Below are 21,658 nucleotides of genomic sequence, written 5' to 3'. Positions count from 1 at the left end.
AAGGAGAAGTAGAACAGGAAGCGCAAGAATATCAGAGTGAATCCGATGCGACCATTTTCGAGTCATCGCACGGCAGAGCAGCACCGCACAATCAGTAATCAGTGCCCTTGACGCCGAGCTTGCCCTCCGTCTCCTCGATATACGTAACGAGGTCCTCGATCGTGCAGACCTTGATACCGAATTTCTTGCCGAAAGCCAAGCAGTCGTCCCTCCTCATCATGCCGCCGCCGACGAACTCTGCCTTCCCCTCGACCTCCGCGCCGTCGAGGATCAATTCGCAGATGACGCCGACCTCGGGCTTGCCCGCTAACCTGCACAGGTCGACGGCGGCCTCCGTGTGGCCCCTCCGGACGCGCACGCCGCCGTCTCGCGCCTGCAGCGGCAGGACGTGGCCGGGCCGTCTGAAGTTTGTGGAGGTGGAGTTGGGGTCCGCGAGGAGGCGGCATGTGAGGCTGCGGTCCTGCGCGCTGATGCCCGTCGACACGGACTCGTCGATTGCGTCTATGCTGACGGTGTAGGCGGTGCGGTTGGGGTCCGCGCTGTCGGCGACCATCTGGGGGAGATGGAGCGCCGCGGCGCGAGAGGCGGGGAGGGGTGCGCAGATGTAGCCGGAGGAGTAGCGGATCATGAAGGAGGCTTTTGAGGGGGTGAGGGCCGAGGCCGCGATTATGAGGTCGCCTTCGTTTTCGCGGGACGGGCTGTCGAGGACGATGACGAATTCATCATTTGCTGGAGGGGACGTGGGGATTAGTCTGGGAAACACAAGAATTGATTGCGATTGAAGGGACAGGACAGAAGTAGTAGCGAGGAATGGAGGGTGTGCAGAGGTTGCGTACCGACAGCTTTTATGACATCTGGTATCGAGTCGAATGCTGGATGTGAGGGAGTGTGTGTAGAGAGGCCATTGGTTCCGTTTGCGCTGCCATTGACGGCGTCAGCCCCGTTGATGTTGCCGGGCATGTCTGCTGTCCTTCTCTTGCGATTTGATGTGAATTGACTCCGACAGGTGCTGTATCCTTGGTGTATGTGCGTGCGCGTATGTATATACGTAGGTGTGTATGTGTGTTTAGGTACGGAGTCGTTGGATTAATCGCTTCTTTTGGTGGTGGTGGTGGTGGTGGTGGTGGTTGAGAAATATGAGGGGAATCGGAAATCGGAAGTGGGATGTATCGTGTATGTATGTATATGATCGACTCGGAGCGGAGCAAGACCGGAACGGAAAGGAAAGGTCAAGGAACAGTACGAGTAATAGGCACTGATTAATCAGAACAGAACAGAGACACTGAGCTGCTTAGCAAAAGTTGGGTTTCCTTTGTAAGCCTTAAGCCGGGAACATCCGCTAAGTAGTAGTTACTCGTACTGTAACTATGCTGTGTTCTGTATGGAAGGCCGTGGAAATTGGTGCGAAATCGGTGAGACGGTATGCAGGTTTGTGGTGGTGCAATTGAGGTGAGGGATTGCAGAAGTAATTGATCAAAACTGGTTATACAGGAAGGTAGAAGAAGAAGGAGTATTCGAATACAGAAAGAAGAGAGGTCAGATGTCAGATGTCAAATAGTCGGAATCACCACGAGGATGACTGCAAGCAGGGCAAAATGATTTTGTTTGCGGGATCGTAATTGGATAAATATGGAGGGGAAAAGGGTCCTTGTCCCGAGGCACGTTTCTTGCGCCTCATCTAGGCGGCTACCATACGTACCATCTTAACGTCAACCATAAGACAGTAACTATTGTGTAGACACCTGGATACTGTCATAATTGCCCCTCATCTCCATCATTGTCGACTATTGAAGCCATGACCCTTCATCGGCATAAGCAATCGCCGGCCCGACCGACAACCTCGCTTCATCTACTCACCTTCCTCCGATCTTACAGCACGAGAACTGCTGTACAACATCATACCCATAGATCCAACCAGGCACCACCTCTTCTCGTCAAATCGATCCATAATCAGCATCAGCCCTAAGCAACTTGCCATCACCAATTATCACGCGGCCCACCTCAAGGGTTCTACCACACACCCACAAGACACCCAAGGGCCCAACACCTACCGGTCTCCGAGTCGCCGCCCTCACAACACCATAATCCCACGACTTGGACGATAATCGCCGAGCAACCTTGGTGGTCGCTCGTACTTGTCGTAATGATGCGGATCAAAACCGTCTATCATCTTCAGCCTACTCGTGTGTGTCGCATTGGCGTTTCCCCGACTTTCGACGTTTGGCATAATACTATGAGTAGGCACGCACGCACGGCAAGGTACCACGTACCTAATTATCTGATAGGGACTTTATAGATTTCAGGGTCCAAGTGGATTTACTATGCGTGCCACTCCATGCTTACCTGCCAAAAACGATGCAAGCGTGATTGGACGGGGCGCCTACTTGTACTCGCTCTCTACAACGCCGATGTCGCTGCGTCTCGACTCGTCCATTTGTTCTGAGGAGAACATAGCGCCGACAGTATCGTCGGTGGTTATGTTGTTTGACACATTTCCTAGGTTCATCCTTATATCACATGTGACATTACCCACCGACTCGACTCCCCTCCCCTTCCATAAAGCATGAGTGTTCGTGTCTTCAAGGAGGGGGGGGGGAATCCGGCGTTTGTTTTATATCGAAAAGGGGTTGTCTGCCTTGAAGCACGATGCGTGCGCATTGATGCGCTGAAGCTAGGTAGGTCCTATGGAATCTCAGGTTCGTCCGAGCGTAGGGGAAAGGACCACAGCTTTGCCTCAAGTTGGAGATGGCCACAGATTTTCTGCGAGTCAGTGGATTGAGGGACAGAGGAGAGGGGAGTGGGACTTCTACCTAAAGGTGCGGTCCGCCCTTTGCGTGTGGCTAGTATCATAGTATGTGGTAGTTAGTTAAGTACCTAGGTTTTTAGTATACATGTATACGACGACGTCCCACCCGCTGGATGTGTGGCTTGACTGTGACGATTCAGAAGGCGAGGCTGCGGTGGTGGTTTGAATCAGATGTGTATGTGATGTGTAAAATGTAGTTACTTGTTTCGATTAGATAGCGAATGTACTACTGTACTACAGCGACGTGTATGTACGGATATATGTACCTTGCACACGCACACCGCGTCCCGAATCCGAATCTCGACAGTGAAGTTGTGAGTCTAAACGGGGACGTCGACGACGACGACGACCTTCCAATCCATCCGCACCAAGTGATATAGCGCCCCTTTCCACCAAGGGGCAACAACAGCAACAATAACCATGCGAGCGAAACCTCCCATTTCCCATATGCACCCCTTTTATCCCAATTACCCAGAATGTTTACTATACAACGAAATCAAAAAGTCTTCCCTACGGTGACACCGAACGGGCCCTTTCCCGCCGGTCCACCCATCCGTCCTCCACCCGCTTATGCAAGCTTTTGAGGTCCCTTGGTCTCATCGAGGGTCTTTTCGGGATACGACGTGGGAGCCTGCTCCGCGCTCTCGCTGTCGCTCTTCCTGGGCTGCCTCTCGGGGACGCCATCATCGTACTCGTCGGAGCGCCAGAAGTCGCGCTTGCCCTTGCGGATGCGCTGCATCCAGGGTGGCAGGATGCCGCCGGGGATGTGCCAGGTCCAGGGCTCCTTCTCGTCCTTGTTGGGGGGCACGATGCGGCCGCCGGAGGCCTTCTCGACGATGTAGACGAGCGTGTTAATGAGGATGTAGGACATGATACCTGCGATCAGGCCGTACGCGATGCTGTATGTGAAGGGCATGACGGCGATGGTGAGGAAGGCCGGGATCGCGTCGCCCATGTACCTCCAGTTGATGTCCTTGGCGGCCTGGGCCATGAGTGATCCGACGATGACCAGGGTGCAGCCGGTGGCCCAGGGCGGGATGGAGGCGAAGATGGGCGCGAAGAAGACGGCGATGAAGAATGCGAGTCCGGTGACCATGGCTGTGAGTCCTGTCTTGCCGCCCTCGGAGATACCAGCACCGGATTCGATGTACGCGGTGACGGGCGACGTGCCGAACAGACTGCCGATCGTGACACCCATGGCATCGATCATGTAGGCGATGGAACTGTTCTCAAAATCCTGGGTTCGCTCGTCGATGGCGCCGCAGAATCGGGCCATGGAGTACATGGTACCCGTGCCTGTGACATGTTAGCTTGTGGTGACGGTGACATTGGGCTAAGGGGACTGACAGTCAAGAATATCGACGTAAAGGAACGTGATGAACGCCAAACCGAACTGTCCACCAAACTTTGAGACATCCCACTCTTGAGCAACCAGGACTTTCTCGATCGGGCGGAAGGTGACGACCTTCTTGAAGAAGTCGAAGGCGGAATCACCGAGCTGGTCGTGAGGGAAGTAGGTGACGGGGGTCGAGCGAGGCCACGAAATGATCGAAACGAGCAAGATACCCGCGATGATGGCGCCCTTGACACGGTACATCATGAGCATGACAGTGAAGACACCGCCACAGAAGATGCCGATCCACATGGTAGGGTTGCGCATCTTGTGGCTTCCCGGGCAGGCGCCAGTCAATTCATCGATAAATTGGGGCTCGCATCCTGCAAGTTCCAGAGGCGTAGCCTTTGCTCCTGTGATCAAGCCAATACCGGCGCTGTACGTAAGACCAATAATGGTAAGGTAGAGGCCAATTCCAACTCCAGTTGCAAGCTTGATGGATGCCGGAATGGCTCGGGCGAGCTGGGTATTAATTAGTCCTGTACCACGGCAAGGGATGCGAGACGCATTGCTTTTCACATCCACTCCCTAGAGAGACGAAATGGACATGGACGGCAGCAGAAGCAAACATCGAGGACGTACCCATTGGCGGATTCCGAAAAGGGTCAAGGCAACAAATGCAAAGCCTTCCACGAAAACGGCCGTCAGTGCGACCGAATACGGTACCATTCCCGTTCCGTGGTATCTAGATATCACGATCGATCAGCCCATGGTTCCACAGATTCGAGCCACATCCCCAATCGCAGATTCTCGAAACTCACCCGACGACAGTAAAGGCGAAGTAGGCGTTCAGCCCCATTCCAGGAGCCAGGGCGATAGGCATGTTGGCGAAAAGTCCCATGCAGAAGGAAGTCAATGCAGCGATGGCAGCGGTGGCAGTCACAAGATCCCTGTTGATTTCTTGGACGCACAGCATATACTCAGGGTCGCTGTCGCACGCATCTGTACTCGTAGGAGGACAAACACAGGTGCCTCCACTTTGAGAGAGGATGGAAGCTACAAGGGAGGTTCAATTAGCCCGAGGGTCGTTTCTGAGCGAGCATAGATGGGCGCATACCGTTGACGGAGATGATGTACGCCATAGCAAAGAAGGTGGCAAGACCGGCGCGGATTTCTGTGAAGAAATAACTTTGCTGTCGCTCCCTGGCCTGGTGTCTGGTGGTTAGCATGATGTTCATCATCATGATTGAGATTGTCAGAGTCAGATCTTACATGGCCACTGCCTTCAAGGCGGAAGTATTTGCCCACCGCAGAGCGGGCAACTCTTGCGTTGGTAGCTTGAATCCAAGTCATGGTGACTAGAAATTTATTTTTCTTCGAGGCGCGTCGCCTGTGAGGAAGGGCTCGATTGACGGGACGTCGCAAAAGGCAACCGGCCTTGAGACGTCAGAGGTCGCGTGCGAAGTTGTCACGTTAGCTAGCTGAGGGCTAACAGAAGAGCAGAGGGGAGGATCATTTAAATGGATCGAAGTTGGATCGTCAAGTCATCGTGGTGGACGAGTGTATCAGGTGCATCCCGCACCAACAGATAAGGGTTTGCTCGGACAGGCCCTAGTGGCTGGTCGCGCGCCGTCCTCGCCGTTTGGCCTTTGTCCAATCTCAGCGAAACAAATCCAAAAAATAAGATCGCCCTACCAAGAGCGGAGCTTCTAGCCAGCTGTAGCGAAAGTGTGCCATGGGCCATATGGCTTCTTGCCGCATGTCAGAACCCTGTGGTTGCGTGTGTAGCGCCTCGGCTGGGAACTTCTCTCTCTCCCGGTTACCGTAGTGGTGCTAAAGATTGGATGGATAGTGGCGACCTTTCTCTTGCGGCCTCGCGGCTTGCCCCCCATGCTCTCGTAGATACCCATAACCCATTCATTGGTATGTCTCGCCTGGTCTCAAATGGCGCCGCCGACGAGGATGTGTGGAATCGTAGCATACAACAAGACTCGAGAGTGTACAACGTACTGAGGGGCCATAGCATAGGGCGATATGGCACACCACCTGCAGCTCGCCGTGGAGCGTCCTCCTTCGGCCTGCTCCATAGACTTTGCTTTTGACCCCGTCGCGACTGTGAGCAGCCACAACTGCAAGCGTACTGTCAGAGAGAGGGGAAGAGGCGGAGGCGGCCGATGTGCGCCAGTTGATCTCCTCCAGCTCCTCCATGGAGTTCGCCTCTACCCTTCAATCATCGAGATATCGAGATAGCAGCACATCTGCTATCTTGGATTGTGATGCTGCCCATGTTTCCCCCAGGAGAGGGGGGCCTGATTTGCAAATGCGATTTGGTCAAGATCCGAAAGCGCGGCGCAAGTACCAAGTAGGGAAATTGGGGTTTATGGAACAGAGTTCCAGAGCCGAACACCCCCAATTGCTCCGCTTCATGCAAATACAAGTAGAAATCAGCAGCAAACGAGCTGTCATCAGTCGTAATCACAGGGCAGAGGGCAAGTCATTTTTTGTGAGGAAGTGAGCAGTCGAGCAGCCATCCATACTCATACTCAGCACGAAGCTGTTGTGTAACGCCATCTTGCATACCAGGTTGTGCTATGATACACAAAAGGCATTATTGACGTTGACATGGACCGACTGCTAGGACACGATAATGCTCTGACGGACGTGTGACAAACCGATCGTAGCCTTGTATTCGTAGGATTTGATGTTAGCAGTAGTGTGCTCCGTAGAGTGCCTGTATCTGACTGAGCGCTCAGTAGACTGGTCGAACATCGAGTGGATTTCTACTACTGACTGGTAGACTGTGTCATGCCGGTAGATCCACGGCCAGCGCAGCCAATCATGGCCCTATCGTACCCCTCGCCTTCCCCGGTATCATCAACTGGTAGTCTGGTAGTGGTTGGCAGCATCACGTGGTGTCAGGAAAAGGAGTGTTTGTTTGGTCAAATTGCTAGCAGACCCCTTTTCCGAGGTCATACAACTTTCATAACTATCATCAAGAACTTAGGGAGGATATACTTTCACGACAGGAATAGCATTAAGGAGTACAGGGTACTAATGAGCAGCGACAATGCGCCTCTGTACCATCCGTAGGCATGCTCTCAGCACTGCTTGTATTCTTGTATTTCTAATCTGGGCAAAGTATCCAGGGGATCTTACAAGCCATTTCACAAATCAGTAATTTCGAGCGTAGTCGTATAATGACAGATGCAACAATCAACTTAGAATGCATGACTGCTCAGTGCTGTTACAGTAACACAAATAACAATAACCCATTTATTATTACTGATCCTACTTCCTCCAGTGCGACCAGGCATCCACGTGACATCGTATATTGCTTCGGATGCTTTCCAAATTGGGTAAACACATCGAATGTAGATTAAAATGGGGCTTGGCGCACGGATGAATTTCACTCTTGGACTGCATGGTTCTCGCGCGATATTTGCAGGGCGAAGACCCTTAGTTGCATTGGCTTCCTATAGGTATATTGTTATAAAGGTAGGCTTGCTGTAGAACCAAGCAAGTCTCATGTGCTCTGGAAGAGAATATAACCATTAGAGTTGCCCACCAAACCTTTTCCAGACACCAGCAGAACACGATGGATCAGTTACAGGAGTCGGTTGGTTATTCTATCGACCACGAACACGCATTCTTAGTAGAATGAGAGTCCTCGTCGACGGGCCCGATGATTATTGCTAGAATCAAAGTGTAGCTTCATGCCTTGGGTCGTTGTCAGCAGTGTTCACCCAGACCAGTACTCAATTGAAATGCTTACTCTCAGGAAATGGACTCCAGCGGTCCCTTTTATCTGTCAAGAACAGTGTCAACCCATCAACCATTCTTAACGTCAGCTTGCCTTGCAGTCCTGGTGCCCTCCTCAAGTTTCGTAATTGTGCGAGCACTTTGAGTTGTGAAGCGACGGCCACCGGAACAATAGATTGACCCAGACAGGTATGTGTTCCGTATCCAAGATGCATGTAGGCAGATTCGGGTCTATTCAAAAGAATTTCATCCGGCTTCTCGAAGTGCTGAGGATCTCTCGATGCACTTGCTACGTTGACAACCACTAGATCGTTCGCCTGGATCTGGTGCGTCTCGGCACCGTCCGCAAAGGTGTGTCCCGCAGCTGCCACGCGCAAAACACCTCCTACCGGTGTGGTCAGGCGCAAAGCCTCAAGAGTATACCTACGGATCTGTTCAAAAGCGGCATCTGACGAGTCCCTCGCAATAATTTGGATAGCATCCCAGTGGTGAGCATAGGGTCCTTGGAGGAACAGGTCAGTGACTCGAGACAGCTACGGCATGTTGTGGTTAGCAAGAATATACCAAAAGAATGCGGGGTTTCAATATCACTAGGAGATACTTACAGCCAGCGATCCTGGTGGAGTCATGCCAAATGCAAGCGTAACAATCCACCAGGTTATTTCGTCAGCGCTTTTACCACTTCTTTTCAGCCTTTGTAGCAACTGAGCTCCTTGACTAGGCAGAAGATTGTCACTGCTCCTAGTTGCCGGAACACAGTGGAATATATCCCTGAGATCGGCCTTCTTCGACCCTATGCTTTGTTCGAGTACAGGCTTGATGATTGATTGCAATGTTTCAAATGCATTTGCTGCTGCCTTGTGAAGCGCAAAAGAAGAGACATCTTCAGTATCGAGAAAGACGTATTGAAACAGGGTCTGAAGTAGTTCGTACAGTTGTCGATCATCCAATGTCGTGTCGGTATGTAACTCATTCTTGATTGGAATATCCAGAAATTGTGCGGCAAACCGACTCCAGCTCAGAGTTGCGACATCTCGTACGACATCTATCTCCCATGAACCGCTAAGAGATAGAGTATGGGCCTCTAATAAATCAATAGTTACCCTCTCAAACAAAAAGCGTATCTCTTTCAAGGTTGTTGGTGGTTCGAATATAGCATGAGTAATGAAATCCCGCTGTTGAGAGCTTTCCGTTCCATCACTGCCCAGCATCACTCCGTATGAACTCAGCCGTGTGAGCGCTCTACCCCAGGGTACCTTGAAAATATGAGGGTTGAGGAGAACGTCTGTCGCTGCCTTCCAAGTATTGACTATAACAGCTTTGTCATTTAGGGTTGGTCGGGTCCAATCATATGCTGCAGCCTGGCCGAGATTCTCCTTGATTGCTCTCATCTCGGAAGGAATTGTGAAAGGAAAGAAGGCGTATATAGAGTTGGCACGATACCATCTTGCTTTTGGAAGTCAGTAGAGGACCTTCAGGTCGGTATCAATAGCTACTCACGGAATGAACGCATCAAGAGTCTGTAAAGGACTCCGCCACCAGCGACCGATGGATCACTAGCAGTCTCGTTGATTCCGAAGGCTGTCAATGTCACTGGGTTGTAATCAATGGTATAGAAACGATCTCCTCGAACTAATGTCACGGCATCTGACAAAATAGCTCTTGTCGTTGTGAAGCCGGCACATAGGCCAGAACCTGGTAGCATGGGCACTTTAGCCTCTTCGACTACTACACCTGGGTATAATTCAACATTATCAACGTCGCCGTAAAGCGACTGCAGGGCGCTTGCAATAGCTACATTTATCAGCATTAAACTCAGAGCTGTTTGTAGAAGTACTTACCAGGATCGGAATTGATGTCAAGAAACCTTTTATGTGGTATCATCCCGAATTGCATTCTGAGTTCATTCAAAGTGGCAACGCCCCATCCTCTACTTTGATGTATGCTCAAAATCTCGACAGCCTTTAAAGCTACTGGGACGTGACACGGCCCGAACGCAGCAGCAATATCCTCTGTTGCATTAGTCAAAAGTCTCACGAGGTCTGCGTCTTGAAAGTGGCCATCGGCATTCCTCTGGAGGCCGCCAAACGTCCGTTGACCGGGATCCTTGGGCAGCTGTCTCGCCCACGCACCCATTCCCGCCTTGAACTCCGCTTGGGTAAGGTCCTTGGGCTTCTTTCCAGGAAACAACTGACTGAAAAAGCCATTGAGCCATTTCTCGTTCTTCGCCGATATTGCAGAGTGCCACCGGTATATGAGGTTGAACTCAACACTGACTTGATTACCAATACCCTTCTCGATCCCATCGTGACCAAATATCTCTTCATAGTCCTTACTTGGATTCAAACTCCATTTGGAATCTGTCCGGTGAATATTTATTATCGTGCGGAAATAGTCGTTGACAATGATGTGCATATACAAGCTGCATGTCACCAAGCGTGCCGTTTGGAAGAGGTCATTGTCTCTCTTTTTCATCAATCGTTCGTATTCTGGTGTCCCGGGCAATACCGTATCAGAAGGCATACTGAATTTCCCGCCTTCGTTAATTATAGACAGTTCCTCTACCATAAAATTGTGGAAACGATTGAAAGATATCAGTAGGGCAGAGCACTATCAATTTGTCAGTGTTGGCCGCTTACTGCACAGAATCGATCATACCTCTGGTGGTTGACCAAGCATGCGAACTTCCGAGAAGGCATCTGCTTTCAATTTTCCGCCTACAAATGTTCTTACTAAGGACTGCGTTTCTTCATTGGTTCCATAGAGCGGGGATAAATCCAGATACGATGAGACAGCGACGATGTTTGGATCCTTGTCATCGGTCCGAAACAAATCATGGATAATGATGGTAGCTAAAGCGAATAATAGCCCAGAGATGCCGCTCGGGTGTGGTTTCGGAGGTCCTCGCCGTGCAAGCAGAGTATCGAATAGCACATTCGGGTCAGGGAGCGCGGTTGGTAAATGCCTGGGGGTGACGCTGCGAGCATAGAAGGAGCCGGATTTGCCAATGTGAGGGAATAATACATTGTTGTTGGAGCCATCGGCGGTACGGTATTTGACTTTATCATGATGAGCAAGCCTTCTGTAGCATGGTGATTCTCCTTACATGGTTCACCAACATATCCCAGAGGGGGGTGTTGGAGATTATCCCACAGACTCTTCAAAAGAATGCCTGATCCAATATCTCTAGCCCTCGAGTCCTCAGGAAGCGATGCAAGGATTTGGATGAATCTCTCGGGCTTGCCAATATCAGTCGCTGCTCCGCAAGGGTTCGATATTTCTCTCTCCACATACCACATATTGCTTGTCGTCTACCAGTCCACCATTAAGCGCCGCTTGAAGTAGACTTTTCACTAGCTTTTTGTTCGATTCGACACGGCCGGGTTTGAGCTGACTTGAGATATCGCGAATCAGATCCCGTATGAGACGTTCATGTGGGTTCTCAGGTTTAGAGGCGTTGGTTCTAAATGGAATCAGGCTATTCATCCCGAGCAGGAGATCTAGGTTTAATCGAATAGAAGGCGGATAGGGTCGAGTAGGGCGCGGGCTCAGGGAAGTCCTGATTAGGGAAACGAGGAAAATTTAGGGACAGAATCTCGACTGCGAAGTTGACTTTGGTGGAAAGTAGATTCGTCCCTTCCACCAATAAACCTCTTGCGCCACAGCAAGATCGCCAGGAAGGAACATAACGGGCAGTTGGAGTTTGACTACATTCGGCCTCAAAGACTTCTAGATTTCTACTTCAGAACAGCATGGCATTATCCACAGTACGCTTCAGTTTCACTATGATGATTGAAGTTTGGGTGAGGCTTCTCTGACCCCGCATTATAATTATTTGAGACCCTAATTGTGTAAGTCGGTAACATGTACGTTCGTATGAGTCGTGTTGAAAATTGCTAAATTGTATTCAACCTACTAGGAAGGCCGAACTGTATTTGGGACGACCGACTCCGCCATAATGATAACAACCGAGAATCAAATAGATTACTTCAAAGAGAATATATCGTTTACACAGACTTACACAATATCCAAGATACTACATTCGGGATTAAGAGGTGGAAAGCAAGTGACGTCGCAATTCATGAACATTGATCGACCGCTTGACCTGATTGGGCATAGATCGGAGATTAGGGCTGCAAGCGAGTCTTCGCACTTGCCTATCACCAAGAGCTCGAATTCGAGATCAAGACCACGACGTACGACAATTCACTACCTACAGCCATTTTCAGGGTGCGTGACGCTGCAATTCCACCTGGACCTTTTCCCTCAGCTAACTCGTACTCAAGACCTCCTCTCCGACTCCCGAAAATCCACAATGTCCGACCAGAAAGCTTCCAAGTACTACCCCGCCGAGGATGATGCTCAATTGAAGAAGGTATGGACATCTGGAGCTCCGAAATGGCATACATCAGAGTCTAGGACCTTTTCTGGGCATGCATGCGAAGTTTGATGGGAAGACATGGGGGCTAACGTACGGTGGTGAACAGGCACGCAAGACCGCGCATCCCACAAAGTACCGCGAGTCTCTCGCACCGGGTACCGTCCTCATTCTCCTCTCTGGCCGTTTCCGTGGCAAGCGCGTCGTGCTCCTTCGCCAGCTCTCCCAGGGAGTCCTCCTCATCACCGGCCCTTACAAGTCTAACGGCGTCCCCCTTCGCCGCGTCAACCACCGCTATGTGATCGCTACCAAGACCACTGTCGACATTACTGGCGTAGACAGCGAGGTTTTGGACCGTGTCAGCAAGGACGAGTACTGGGCTCGTGAGAAGAGGGACGGAGAGAAGGGCGAGGATGCGTTCTTCCAGGAGGGAGAGGCACAGGTTGGTGGTGAAATGAACCAATGAAAATATGACGGGAGCTAACGAATGAATAGAAGAAGGAGACCGACCCCCAGAGGATAGAGGATCAGAAGAAGGTTGATAAGGCAGTCATGGCCAACATCCGCAAGGTTGCTGATTTGGAGGCATACCTTGCTGCAAGCTTCAGCCTGCGAAGCCACGAGAAGCCCCACGAGATGGTTTTCTAAATGGCTATCTACACGATGACAATTGATCGGAAAATACGGAAAGGGAATAAGGACAGCATAAGTGGGAAGAGTTATGACAGCATGGCAGCTACACAGAATGGAGATACGTTTTCTCCAGCGAATCATATGAACAGATGATACCCAATCACCGGACACCCAATAAGGGTCTCGGTATGATTCCAAAAAAATAAGAAAAAATATTCAAACAAACTCAAATATTACGGCGGCGTCGAGCATGATGTGATGTTGATGGCTTTTGTATCCGCTTGTCCCGCCATATGGGAGGAGCCCTTCACGACAACGACGATGTTGCCCGAACGGATGTACATATATTCGTAGCGATCGACCTACTTCACAAAGAACGATAGCATACACAATCACGGCATCTTGCACTTAGCTGATATACCGCAATCAGCAATCGCCATCTTCCAGTGGACTGTATCACCTCACGTACCTATCTATCTGCCCATCACCTTTATCATGGCCAAGCTTTATGCCTCGACATTTCTCCACGCACGATATATGTCATCATTAATCAAAATCAATACATGCAAATACATTTGGATATTATATCATCTACCATGCTAAATCTTAAAGAAAGAATGCCTCTGCTCTCCTTCAGAAAGATGAACAGAGAGACCGCCGGGTATCGATATCAAAATGAAACCTCCCACCCATCTATCCATCTATCCATACACATGACAACATATATTCCTTCCTCTACAGATTATAACTTTGACCATATTCTCAATCCTACCGTACAACTCACGGAACTATCACAAGGTTATGAATCATTACCAAAACAACACGCCAACACGACATATCAAACCGAGGTATCAAAAACGACACATCACACCAACAACAGTACCAACAGACCACAAAACCAACCAAAAACTCAGTTCATACGAATAGCTTACCCTGAATATTTATTAACTGCGCCCGCAGCCAAATCGAACCAGGTACGAACACGATAAATCCGATTATGTAAGCTTGCCCTCTAGTATGGATGGACATCCGATTACTACGTCTCTCTCTCTTTCACTCTCCCTCAGATGAAACAGCATTTAATTACTTGGAACGAGTGAGATTGCAAGGACGAATACGTGTTCAAGTGATTGAGGCCAAGAAAGCAAGAAGGTCAGGAATAGACGAAACAAACGGTGAACTCCTTCAGCAACGACGGGACGTAACGCGATCGATCGTGTGGCGTATCACACATCAACTATATTTATTTACCATTCTAGGTACACAAATCCACCCGCCGAACCCTAGTCCCAGTCCTAGCTGGCTCTAGCATATAATAGAGTCTTTCACAAAGGATCGCTCGAGGGGATAGTTGAGAGATAAAATAGATTATGAACCGGAAGTTGCAGGTGCAAATGGAAGCGGGAGAGGGAGGGGGGGCAATAAGCAGTCTGGCGGTGTAGGAAAATGCAGGGGGAGGGGGGGTCTCTCGGTGGGGGGAGGGATGAACTTCGGGGATCGTGGAAAATAGTGCGCGTTCGAGGGCAGGCTGGGCAGGGAGGGAGCGGCGAATTTTTGCTCTATTCCAAAAAAGATTTTGCTTTGTTGAGAGGGGCAAGCAGGATTTCGTGATGATGAATTGGTAGTAATGAATTCGTTGTTTTGCTGGTTCGATTTAGGTAGTTGGGATATACGTAGATGCTGGTCTGCTGTGGGGTACGGTGTTCTGTCGTGGCATTGAGGAACGTGAGACTTGCGTGGTTGTGTCTCGTCATGGTCGGATGACTCAGAACATTCAAGTCCTCGCTTTCTTGAAAATCTTTGAAGTTTTTTCCACTTTGTATATGTTCTTACAAAAAATATGCAGAAGTACATGCGAAGGCTCTTGCGTTGATCGACAGGGTTTGATCCTCGTCCCCTGGAAATGCACTTTGCCGTGAAACGGCTTCAGATGCTACAAATCCATCGGATCAGCATTTGCGGAAAAAGCACCCGATAATTAAGTGATTTCCCAAATGATCGACTCTCCATTACTCACGCATAAGAATAGTGTTTGGTCACTCAATTGGTCATGCTCGATATGGAAAAATATGATACCATTTCCGTAATTCCATGTTTGCACTAAATAAATACATAATCGTAGATGGAATAAGAATCTTCATCCAAGATAAACAAACATCCTCCCGCTCATCCAGAGATATGCAATCGCTACTAAAAGGCATGCCTCAAGGTCCGCAAGGCCCAGGGATGACTTCTGGATAAGGATGTGCTCATAAGGATAGTCAAGTGAGAGATCTTTGCCCATGAGATGATAATATGATCATCGGTCTCGTGATCATGAGATCTTTATATTCAAAAGTGACTTGCTCGCTATGCCAATAAAACAAATTCATAAGAAATAAATGAAAATTGAGTAGCCAGGAGGAAGGCAACATCGATATCGATCGGGGATGCCATCATATACGACGTTGCCCTCCAAGGTTAGACTATTCGGGAAATAAGTGAGAGAGAATGGTGCAGGACAACACTTGTCCCTGCATTTTAGAAGTGAGAAAACACTCGAGGCTATAGTCATGGAGCCGTCATCATGAGCGTAAAAGATCAACCATATAGTCGTAAAGAAAAGATCGAGATTGTCCCGAAATGAGTGTAGATAGTTGGAGAGATGGGAAACTTGATCGCTGGCCGTAACTTGGCGTATCCAAGACGCCGGGGAATCGGAGGAGTCAATAAATTCGAATCAGAAAGAACAAGACATCCAGGTGTCATCATACTTTTGTGTAAGGGTCGTCAGCCGTAAAGTTGTGGTCGTGGTCTGCAAGTGAAAGACGCGTAATCCGTGGAATCGTAAATCCGGGGAAGGTTGCAGGTTGTCGTTTCGGACGATGATGCTGGCATGAGAAGGAAGGTAGAAGGAAGCAGCCATTATATCGAAGAGTAGAAAGAGATAGAATGGGAGAGGAGCAATAAGCCTCTAATTGGCACGGATGACGAGTTTCGACAAGAACTTGTTCGAGAGCGAATCGAAGTCCGATCGGTCGAACTTGCAATCACTCCTGCTCCTCAAATAGGACTCTGCAAGGGTGGTCAGCTTTCAAGCGCTCAAAACAGGTGCTGCTTCAGGACTTACCGTATTTGGTGACGTGTGCACGGACCTCAGTCATGGCATCGCACACCGCTGGATTGGAGTTAAGGAGATGGTGGTGTTTTCGGGTGTCCCACTCGGTGAAAGCAGGGAGCTTCTGGGAGATGGCAGAGAAGAGGCCAACGATGACACCGACAGGCGTGCCTTCCATCTCGCCAGTAAACTTGTTGACGGCCGCCTGGTCAGGGACTCGGTAGTTGCAGTCGAACTGGATCAATTCCCAGACCGCAAGAAGGATAGCGGCAAGCATGAAGATAGTTGGCCAGTTCTTGAGCTTGTCACCGCTGTACACAGAAGAGTAGAGTGCAGAAAGCTCCTCCAAGACATCCTTCTGGAGCTCACGCCACATGTCCGCAAGAGCACACTTGACCTGGAAGTTGATCATGACAGGGGCGATGGTCTTGCCGCAGAACTTGGACTGTTGGTCATCGACCTTCCCGAGGTTGCACTCATCATCAGGAAGACCCTCAACCATGGTGACGTGCAAGGTCAGGTTGTAGGCAAGGACCAGCTTCAAAGCCTTGCGGATGACGGGAAGCTTCTCACGGCAGTAGAAGCGGTAGGCAGTCTTGAGCAATTCGGTGAGGAAGTAGGTGCCCTCGAAGTACTCATCAACAAACTGTTCAAAGCCACCATCAATGTGACGGTCGAGATAATCAGAGAGCATGCTGTGGGAGATGCCCTCCATGCCGGCAGAGAGTTTGGCAGTGTTCATCTCGAAGTGGAGACCGTGGAGAGTCTCGACCCAGTCAACGCCAAAGCACTTCTCATCACGAACGTAAACCTCGCGGGCCATGATTGGGAGGTAGTGACCATAGCCGTGGGTAACGTAGATTGGTCGTTCCTGGGGGGAGAAGCCCTTGATGTTGCCAACGGAGAATCCTAGGCTAACGTGACGTTCGTAGTCGGCCTTCCAGTCCTTCATGAAATACGCGATGTCCTTGATGTCAATGCGCGTGCACGGTACCTGCCACAGCCGCGCGTGGGATGGCTGGCAACCACCGCACGGATCGCCCTTGTCACAGGTCTTCTTGAGGAATTTGCAACGGAGGCAAGCACGGAGTTTGCGGATTTCGTGAGCCTGCTGTCGCTGGTCGGGTCGGAGAGGGCCTCGTCTCCTGCCAATTCGCTTCTCGCCTACAACATCCTTCTTGGTGGAATGAGCCGGAGTCTTCTTGACGATTGTCTTCGCGGGCTTAGCACCAGTAGTGGGGCTCTTCCTCCGGCGGGTTGGTGGTGAGCTAACAGCCGAAGAAGAAGGAGAAGTGGTGTTGGAAGTAGATTGCTTGACCACCACAGGCTCAACGCGAGCGGCAGGGGGGCTAACGGACTGATTCGGGGAGATTTGGTTGCCATACTGGTCCGCATCGGGTTGAGCAAGGCCGTGATAGCAGTTGGACGAGTGGGAGTGGTGGGAGTGCACAAGCTCGAGGCTGTTATCGTTCTCGGATCCGGGCGAGTTCATGGGGAAATGGATCTCCTCGAAGCTGCTGAAAGATCCTGCTGACCGTGGAACGTCCGATTGGTTCGAGTTGGACGAGTCTGAGTTCGTGCGGATGTGAAGTGCCTGTGCAGGGTTGAAAATGATGGCCGATTCTGGGGTGAAGTCGTATGAGTTACGGTGGCCACCAAAGTCGACAGCAGTCCAGCCGTTGTCACTGCTTGAGAGAGATCGGACCTCGAGCCACTGCTCACCAGGGGAGTCGAGATTGACGCTGTTGGAGGAAGTGCTTGTGGTACCGGTGAAGTCCTGGTGACTACCTGGGAAGATATCGATCTCCTGGTTGATGTCGGCCATACCCAGACCAGATGAGTGTGTCGAAGTCATCGCAGCCATATTGGCGAGTCCCATGGATGCGGAGGTCATCAAATTGGAGAAGGCCGGGGCGTCCATCGACATCGAGGTCAACATGGCCTGTGTGGTGTTGATAGGGAACTCGACTGGAGAGGTCTGTAGTTGTCCACCGAACTGTGTGAAGTCAGATGGGTTCATGGTCATGTCGAGGCCGTACGCCTGGTGAGTGAAGGCGTTCGGTGGCATGCCCATCCAGTCTGCGAGCATGGGATTCGCAGTCTGCAGGCTGGTGGAGAATCCGAGGCCGCTCGTCTGAAGCGGAGCAATGGCACTTGTGGTTGTGGGTAACGAGGTCGCAGCGGTCGAGGCGGCCACTGTGTTTATCCTGCGTTGGTGCTGGTTATTGTGATGTTGCTGTTGCGACGATTGCTGCGCGTTCGGGTCGTGGGACGCCATTTGTTGTGATGGGGAGAGTGGAAGCGGCCAGGTCTGGTGATGGTGGTGATTGAGGAAGAGCGGGTGCCGGTTGGGATCGTAGGAGGGATCGAAGCCGTAAAAGGCGTCGAAGTTATCGATATTATTATCCATGATTGCGGCGTGGTGGAGAAGAAGAGGAGGTGAGGTGAGGTGAGAGGCGGAAGTGGAAAAGGAAAGAGTGGGTTGAGGGTTGGAGGGTGAGCTCAGCTGGGCGAAGCTCTGTGCTGCTGAGAGGGTGCTGCTGAACAGAGCAGCGGTGTGAAGGGGGAGGAGAGGAGGAGGAGAGGGAGAGGGAGGAGAAGTTCGAAGGTTGAGTGAGAGTTAGACGAGAGACGAGAGAGTAGACGAGAGGGTAGCGAGTAGCGAGTGGAGTGGGAGAGGATGAGAAGGATGGAGAGAGGCGGGAGGCGGGTAAGACTTGGCCCGTGCTGCCCTCCCAAGTCACGGTCACAGTCGCCCACCACCACCCAGCCCACCATCCACTAACAACCTGGGACCTTGCCCACGACGAACTTGCGGTGTAAGAGCACGGGACTAGCTTTGCAGGACACTAACAAGACGATGCCGACGATGCAGACGATGCAGCAGGCTTCAGATGTAACTAACCTATCCACCCCCCGGCTCGCCGCCAATTGGATCTGTCCTCCGTCGTGGGAGGAAGAGAGAGCCTGGCCGAGCGAGAGCGTGGGTGGTCGTCGTCGTCGTCGTGCTGGTCGTCACCCTCATCGTCGTCCTCGTCCTCGTCGATTGAGTGACAATCATACACAGTACGGGGTGGACGAGGATAGTACCAGGATGGACGGAAGCCAGACGTCCGATATGGATGTACTGGACCGATTCAAGATACCCCGATGAAGATGGGCAACTGGTGACCGAAAACGAATAGACGGCGATTCACATTGATCATTCAGTAGACTCCTTGAGGGTTGGCGACTATTGAGAGAACGCGCTGCTGGTTATGATCTGCTTTTCCCTCCCGCTGCCCGCACCGCCGCACCGCACTTACAGCACAAAAAGTAATAAAGGTGGGAAGAGAACTACATAACGAGGGATGCGAGGGTATGGGGGTGGGCCCATTTCTGGGATAGGTGGTATTGTTGGTGTTGTGCAGATATGCCGTACTGTACGTGATTATCTAGTCTGATGTCTACCAAAGTAGTAGACACTGCTTGATTGACGTGCAGTACGAAGTACAATAACGACACTGGAACGATCATGCCCGTACTACGACTACTTTTTTAGACCCTCTCCATGTGAGGATTCCCAGGTCGTGGGATGTTCAATTGTTTGATACACAGAGGAAAACCTGGATCCGGCACAAGTCTGGATTCTCTCTCTGACGACCATCTTCTCCTCCTCCCCTTCTCCCTGCGTCCGATCATCAATTAGTCCAAACGCCCTACTCGCACTCGTAGCTAGGACGGTCTAGCAAGCACAAATAGCATGACTTGCTATTAGTTATTATTCTACAACTGCGGCAAAGTGGCCGTGAATTGTGGAGGGACCCGTTATTGTGTACGGAGTATTACTCTTCGGCCAAATTGAGTGTGCAGTAGCGAGAAAATCAGGTCAAATGTTAACAAGGTCTCCCTACCCTCAACATTCAATCTCTGCACCTTTTCCGGAGTAGTCTGTACATACGAAAGACTTGAACTATCCTGCTTGTATAGGGTAGATGGCCTTGTACGAGTCCTCAAGTAGTGTCTCGCCTCGCCTCGCCTCGACTCCACCTCCAGACAAGACAAGGTCAAAGTACGAGACAAAACGAGACGAGTCCTAGACAAGTATGTACTCGGAAGGGGACGATCCATTCTGGCCACCACCGTTCCCCGTCTAGCATAGGCACGGCGCCTTTGGCTTGCTGTGTTGCGTTATTCTGGCGAGGGGATCGATGCCTGCAGCTTGTTTGCTTATTGACTGGTTGACTGACTGGTTAACTGGCTGGCTGGCTGGCTTGGCCACTGCCAGGCCATTCGGCGGCGCCCGTAAGTGTGCACTGTGTCGCAATATCGCGCATCTCGCGGTCGCTTTGCCTGAGGCCCTGAGCCTATCAATCAAATCAATCGATCAATATCCTGAACTGCACCTACACCATTGTGCATCATCCATACATTCCTCCAAACCCCTCATCACAATCGATAGCAACCTCCCAAAAAGACTTAGACCCTGTCAATCCTCCTCATCCCATTAAACCGATCGGCAGACCACCCCTCAGCATTCGCTACTCTGGGGCATGAGATGCGCCTGCAGCAAAGAAAGACAAGGCAAGGCAGGCAGGTAGGCAGGGACAAGGCTCCCTATCAAATTCCTGCCAAGTTTCTGTCTCTACGAAGTATTGAGCGTATCAATCCTCCATCGTCCTACTCGTCCTCGTACGTCTCAATTACCTACGCCCGTCGAGCATTGCGCCGCAATCCTGTTCTCCATATTTCTTCCCTTCTGGTGTCTCCTCCTCCACAGTCCTCGTTTATGCGTCTATCCGTGTAATGACCGTCATCGTCATCTCTCGCGCGGAGTCCGGCGCAGTACACAGTAGCGTTGCCAGCACATCCCAGTGATATGCTAGAGTCGCATCTAATAATACCGAACTCCCAATAATAACAGGCAATGTGCCACTAACGTTATCTGGTAGTGCTGGTACACTTCCTACTGCTCTCCAGAACCAAATGCCATTGACGCAAGATGCCACGCCCATTAGGTCCTTTCCACGGTAGAGCTGCGTGAGTACCCGCTGGCCTCACATTGTTTACTCCACTTACTCCGTACTTTTCCCTTCCTGCTCGTAGGAGTATTCTAGGTACGCTACGAATACTTGGAGAGTTGGTTGAGGTTGGCTGTTACATCGCCCACTATTTACCTATTTGTAACGGCGCGATTCGCCGCCTAACCTATCCACCAGTCCATCCCTCACCGGACGCGTAGGAGCGCCTAGCAGAGAGACCGTCCGGGCTTTTATCGTGCCTACACCAACGAGTACGGAATACTGTACAGTTACTTTGTCAACAGTGACAGTCTTTTCCATATTCCCATTTCTTGCAATATGCGACCTGTGCCTCGAGCATGAGCTGGCCTTGCTTCCGACTCCACGCGCAAGATTGATCGTCTCATGTCTTGTCCGGCGCAAATCCTCGTGCCGTAGAGCGTTCTACCACGATTGAGCCACCAGCAACATGCCATTGTCCCCATTGAGCCCAGCTGCATGCACATAAGCGTCTGCTGTGTGTTTGTATCACCCACCATTCACGCGCCGTGTCACACACTGAGCATTTCCTTGCCTCCACTCTCTGATCAATGACCACCTCGAAAGAGAGAGCAGACCAAGCGTTTCAAGTGCCGTACACCTGCCGTCGAAC

General features: G+C 50.9%; 7 protein-coding genes across 7 annotated transcripts; 1 reads left to right on the top strand and 6 right to left on the bottom strand.

Moving 5' to 3' along the window:
• Positions 1–91: 91 nt before the first annotated feature.
• Positions 92–960, bottom strand: BU24DRAFT_403781 (3,4-dihydroxy-2-butanone 4-phosphate synthase; the record flags this gene model as incomplete). The annotated part of the gene is made up of 2 exons (XM_033525600.1): positions 92–729; positions 837–960. 2 exons carry the CDS (start codon positions 958–960, stop codon positions 92–94), a joined length of 762 nt encoding a protein of 253 aa, XP_033389034.1.
• Positions 961–2,990: 2,030 nt separating this feature from the next.
• Positions 2,991–5,888, bottom strand: BU24DRAFT_416387 (nucleoside transporter). Its single transcript, XM_033526441.1, has 6 exons — positions 5,412–5,888; positions 5,257–5,347; positions 4,961–5,195; positions 4,782–4,884; positions 4,154–4,661; positions 2,991–4,102 (listed from the first exon to the last, which is right to left on the bottom strand). The coding sequence occupies exons 1-6, from the start codon at positions 5,490–5,492 to the stop codon at positions 3,375–3,377; spliced, it is 1,746 nt and encodes a 581-aa protein (XP_033389033.1). The 5' UTR covers positions 5,493–5,888; the 3' UTR covers positions 2,991–3,374.
• A 1,669-nt stretch (positions 5,889–7,557) lies between these two features.
• On the bottom strand, positions 7,558–11,565 carry BU24DRAFT_469464 (heme peroxidase). The gene is made up of 8 exons (XM_033532608.1): positions 11,193–11,565; positions 11,005–11,137; positions 10,557–10,957; positions 9,740–10,508; positions 9,399–9,692; positions 8,504–9,348; positions 7,912–8,431; positions 7,558–7,856 (listed from the first exon to the last, which is right to left on the bottom strand). The coding sequence occupies exons 1-8, from the start codon at positions 11,382–11,384 to the stop codon at positions 7,789–7,791; spliced, it is 3,222 nt and encodes a 1,073-aa protein (XP_033389032.1). The 5' UTR covers positions 11,385–11,565; the 3' UTR covers positions 7,558–7,788.
• A 522-nt stretch (positions 11,566–12,087) lies between these two features.
• Positions 12,088–13,314, top strand: BU24DRAFT_416384 (uncharacterized protein). The gene is made up of 4 exons (XM_033526440.1): positions 12,088–12,128; positions 12,185–12,273; positions 12,386–12,718; positions 12,772–13,314. The coding sequence occupies exons 2-4, from the start codon at positions 12,214–12,216 to the stop codon at positions 12,922–12,924; spliced, it is 546 nt and encodes a 181-aa protein (XP_033389031.1). The 5' UTR covers positions 12,088–12,128; positions 12,185–12,213; the 3' UTR covers positions 12,925–13,314.
• A 773-nt stretch (positions 13,315–14,087) lies between these two features.
• BU24DRAFT_6721 (uncharacterized protein) lies at positions 14,088–15,020 on the bottom strand. Its single transcript, XM_033534521.1, has one exon. The coding sequence runs from the start codon at positions 14,761–14,763 to the stop codon at positions 14,278–14,280; it is 486 nt and encodes a 161-aa protein (XP_033389030.1). The 5' UTR covers positions 14,764–15,020; the 3' UTR covers positions 14,088–14,277.
• Positions 15,021–15,662: 642 nt separating this feature from the next.
• Positions 15,663–18,641, bottom strand: BU24DRAFT_6719 (uncharacterized protein). The gene is made up of 2 exons (XM_033534520.1): positions 16,019–18,641; positions 15,663–15,963 (listed from the first exon to the last, which is right to left on the bottom strand). The coding sequence occupies exons 1-2, from the start codon at positions 18,414–18,416 to the stop codon at positions 15,863–15,865; spliced, it is 2,499 nt and encodes an 832-aa protein (XP_033389029.1). The 5' UTR covers positions 18,417–18,641; the 3' UTR covers positions 15,663–15,862.
• A 2,060-nt stretch (positions 18,642–20,701) lies between these two features.
• On the bottom strand, positions 20,702–21,102 carry BU24DRAFT_416380 (uncharacterized protein). Its single transcript, XM_033526439.1, has one exon. It carries the CDS (start codon positions 20,998–21,000, stop codon positions 20,773–20,775), a length of 228 nt encoding a protein of 75 aa, XP_033389028.1. The 5' UTR covers positions 21,001–21,102; the 3' UTR covers positions 20,702–20,772.
• Positions 21,103–21,658: the final 556 nt, after the last annotated feature.

This window comes from Aaosphaeria arxii (genome assembly GCF_010015735.1).
Source record: "Aaosphaeria arxii CBS 175.79 unplaced genomic scaffold BU24scaffold_1, whole genome shotgun sequence".
Taxonomy (NCBI): Eukaryota; Fungi; Ascomycota; class Dothideomycetes; order Pleosporales; genus Aaosphaeria; species Aaosphaeria arxii.
This window is presented reverse-complemented; position numbering and strand designations above follow the sequence as displayed.

Excerpts from the sequence above, each read along its gene's own strand:
- BU24DRAFT_416387 (XM_033526441.1), bottom strand. The coding sequence starts at position 5,492 with ATGACTTGGATTCAAGCTACCAACGCAAGAGTTGCCCGCTCTGCGGTG. Across the intron at positions 5,196-5,256 it reads GTACATCATCTCCGTCAACG|CTTCCATCCTCTCTCAAAGT; the intron begins GTATGCGCCCAT and ends CCTCCCTTGTAG. Across the intron at positions 4,885-4,960 it reads TTCGCCTTTACTGTCGTCGG|ATACCACGGAACGGGAATGG; the intron begins GTGAGTTTCGAG and ends CGTGATATCTAG.
- BU24DRAFT_469464 (XM_033532608.1), bottom strand. The coding sequence starts at position 11,384 with ATGAATAGCCTGATTCCATTTAGAACCAACGCCTCTAAACCTGAGAAC. Across the intron at positions 10,958-11,004 it reads GGGATATGTTGGTGAACCAT|TCAAATACCGTACCGCCGAT; the intron begins GTAAGGAGAATC and ends ATCATGATAAAG. Across the intron at positions 10,509-10,556 it reads TGCTTGGTCAACCACCAGAG|TGCTCTGCCCTACTGATATC; the intron begins GTATGATCGATT and ends ACAAATTGATAG.
- BU24DRAFT_416384 (XM_033526440.1), top strand. The coding sequence starts at position 12,214 with ATGTCCGACCAGAAAGCTTCCAAGTACTACCCCGCCGAGGATGATGCT. Across the intron at positions 12,274-12,385 it reads ATGATGCTCAATTGAAGAAG|GCACGCAAGACCGCGCATCC; the intron begins GTATGGACATCT and ends GGTGGTGAACAG. Across the intron at positions 12,719-12,771 it reads TCCAGGAGGGAGAGGCACAG|AAGAAGGAGACCGACCCCCA; the intron begins GTTGGTGGTGAA and ends ACGAATGAATAG.
- BU24DRAFT_6721 (XM_033534521.1), bottom strand. The coding sequence starts at position 14,763 with ATGTACTTCTGCATATTTTTTGTAAGAACATATACAAAGTGGAAAAAA.
- BU24DRAFT_6719 (XM_033534520.1), bottom strand. The coding sequence starts at position 18,416 with ATGGATAATAATATCGATAACTTCGACGCCTTTTACGGCTTCGATCCC. Across the intron at positions 15,964-16,018 it reads TGCACACGTCACCAAATACG|AGTCCTATTTGAGGAGCAGG; the intron begins GTAAGTCCTGAA and ends CCACCCTTGCAG.
- BU24DRAFT_416380 (XM_033526439.1), bottom strand. The coding sequence starts at position 21,000 with ATGGGCGTGGCATCTTGCGTCAATGGCATTTGGTTCTGGAGAGCAGTA.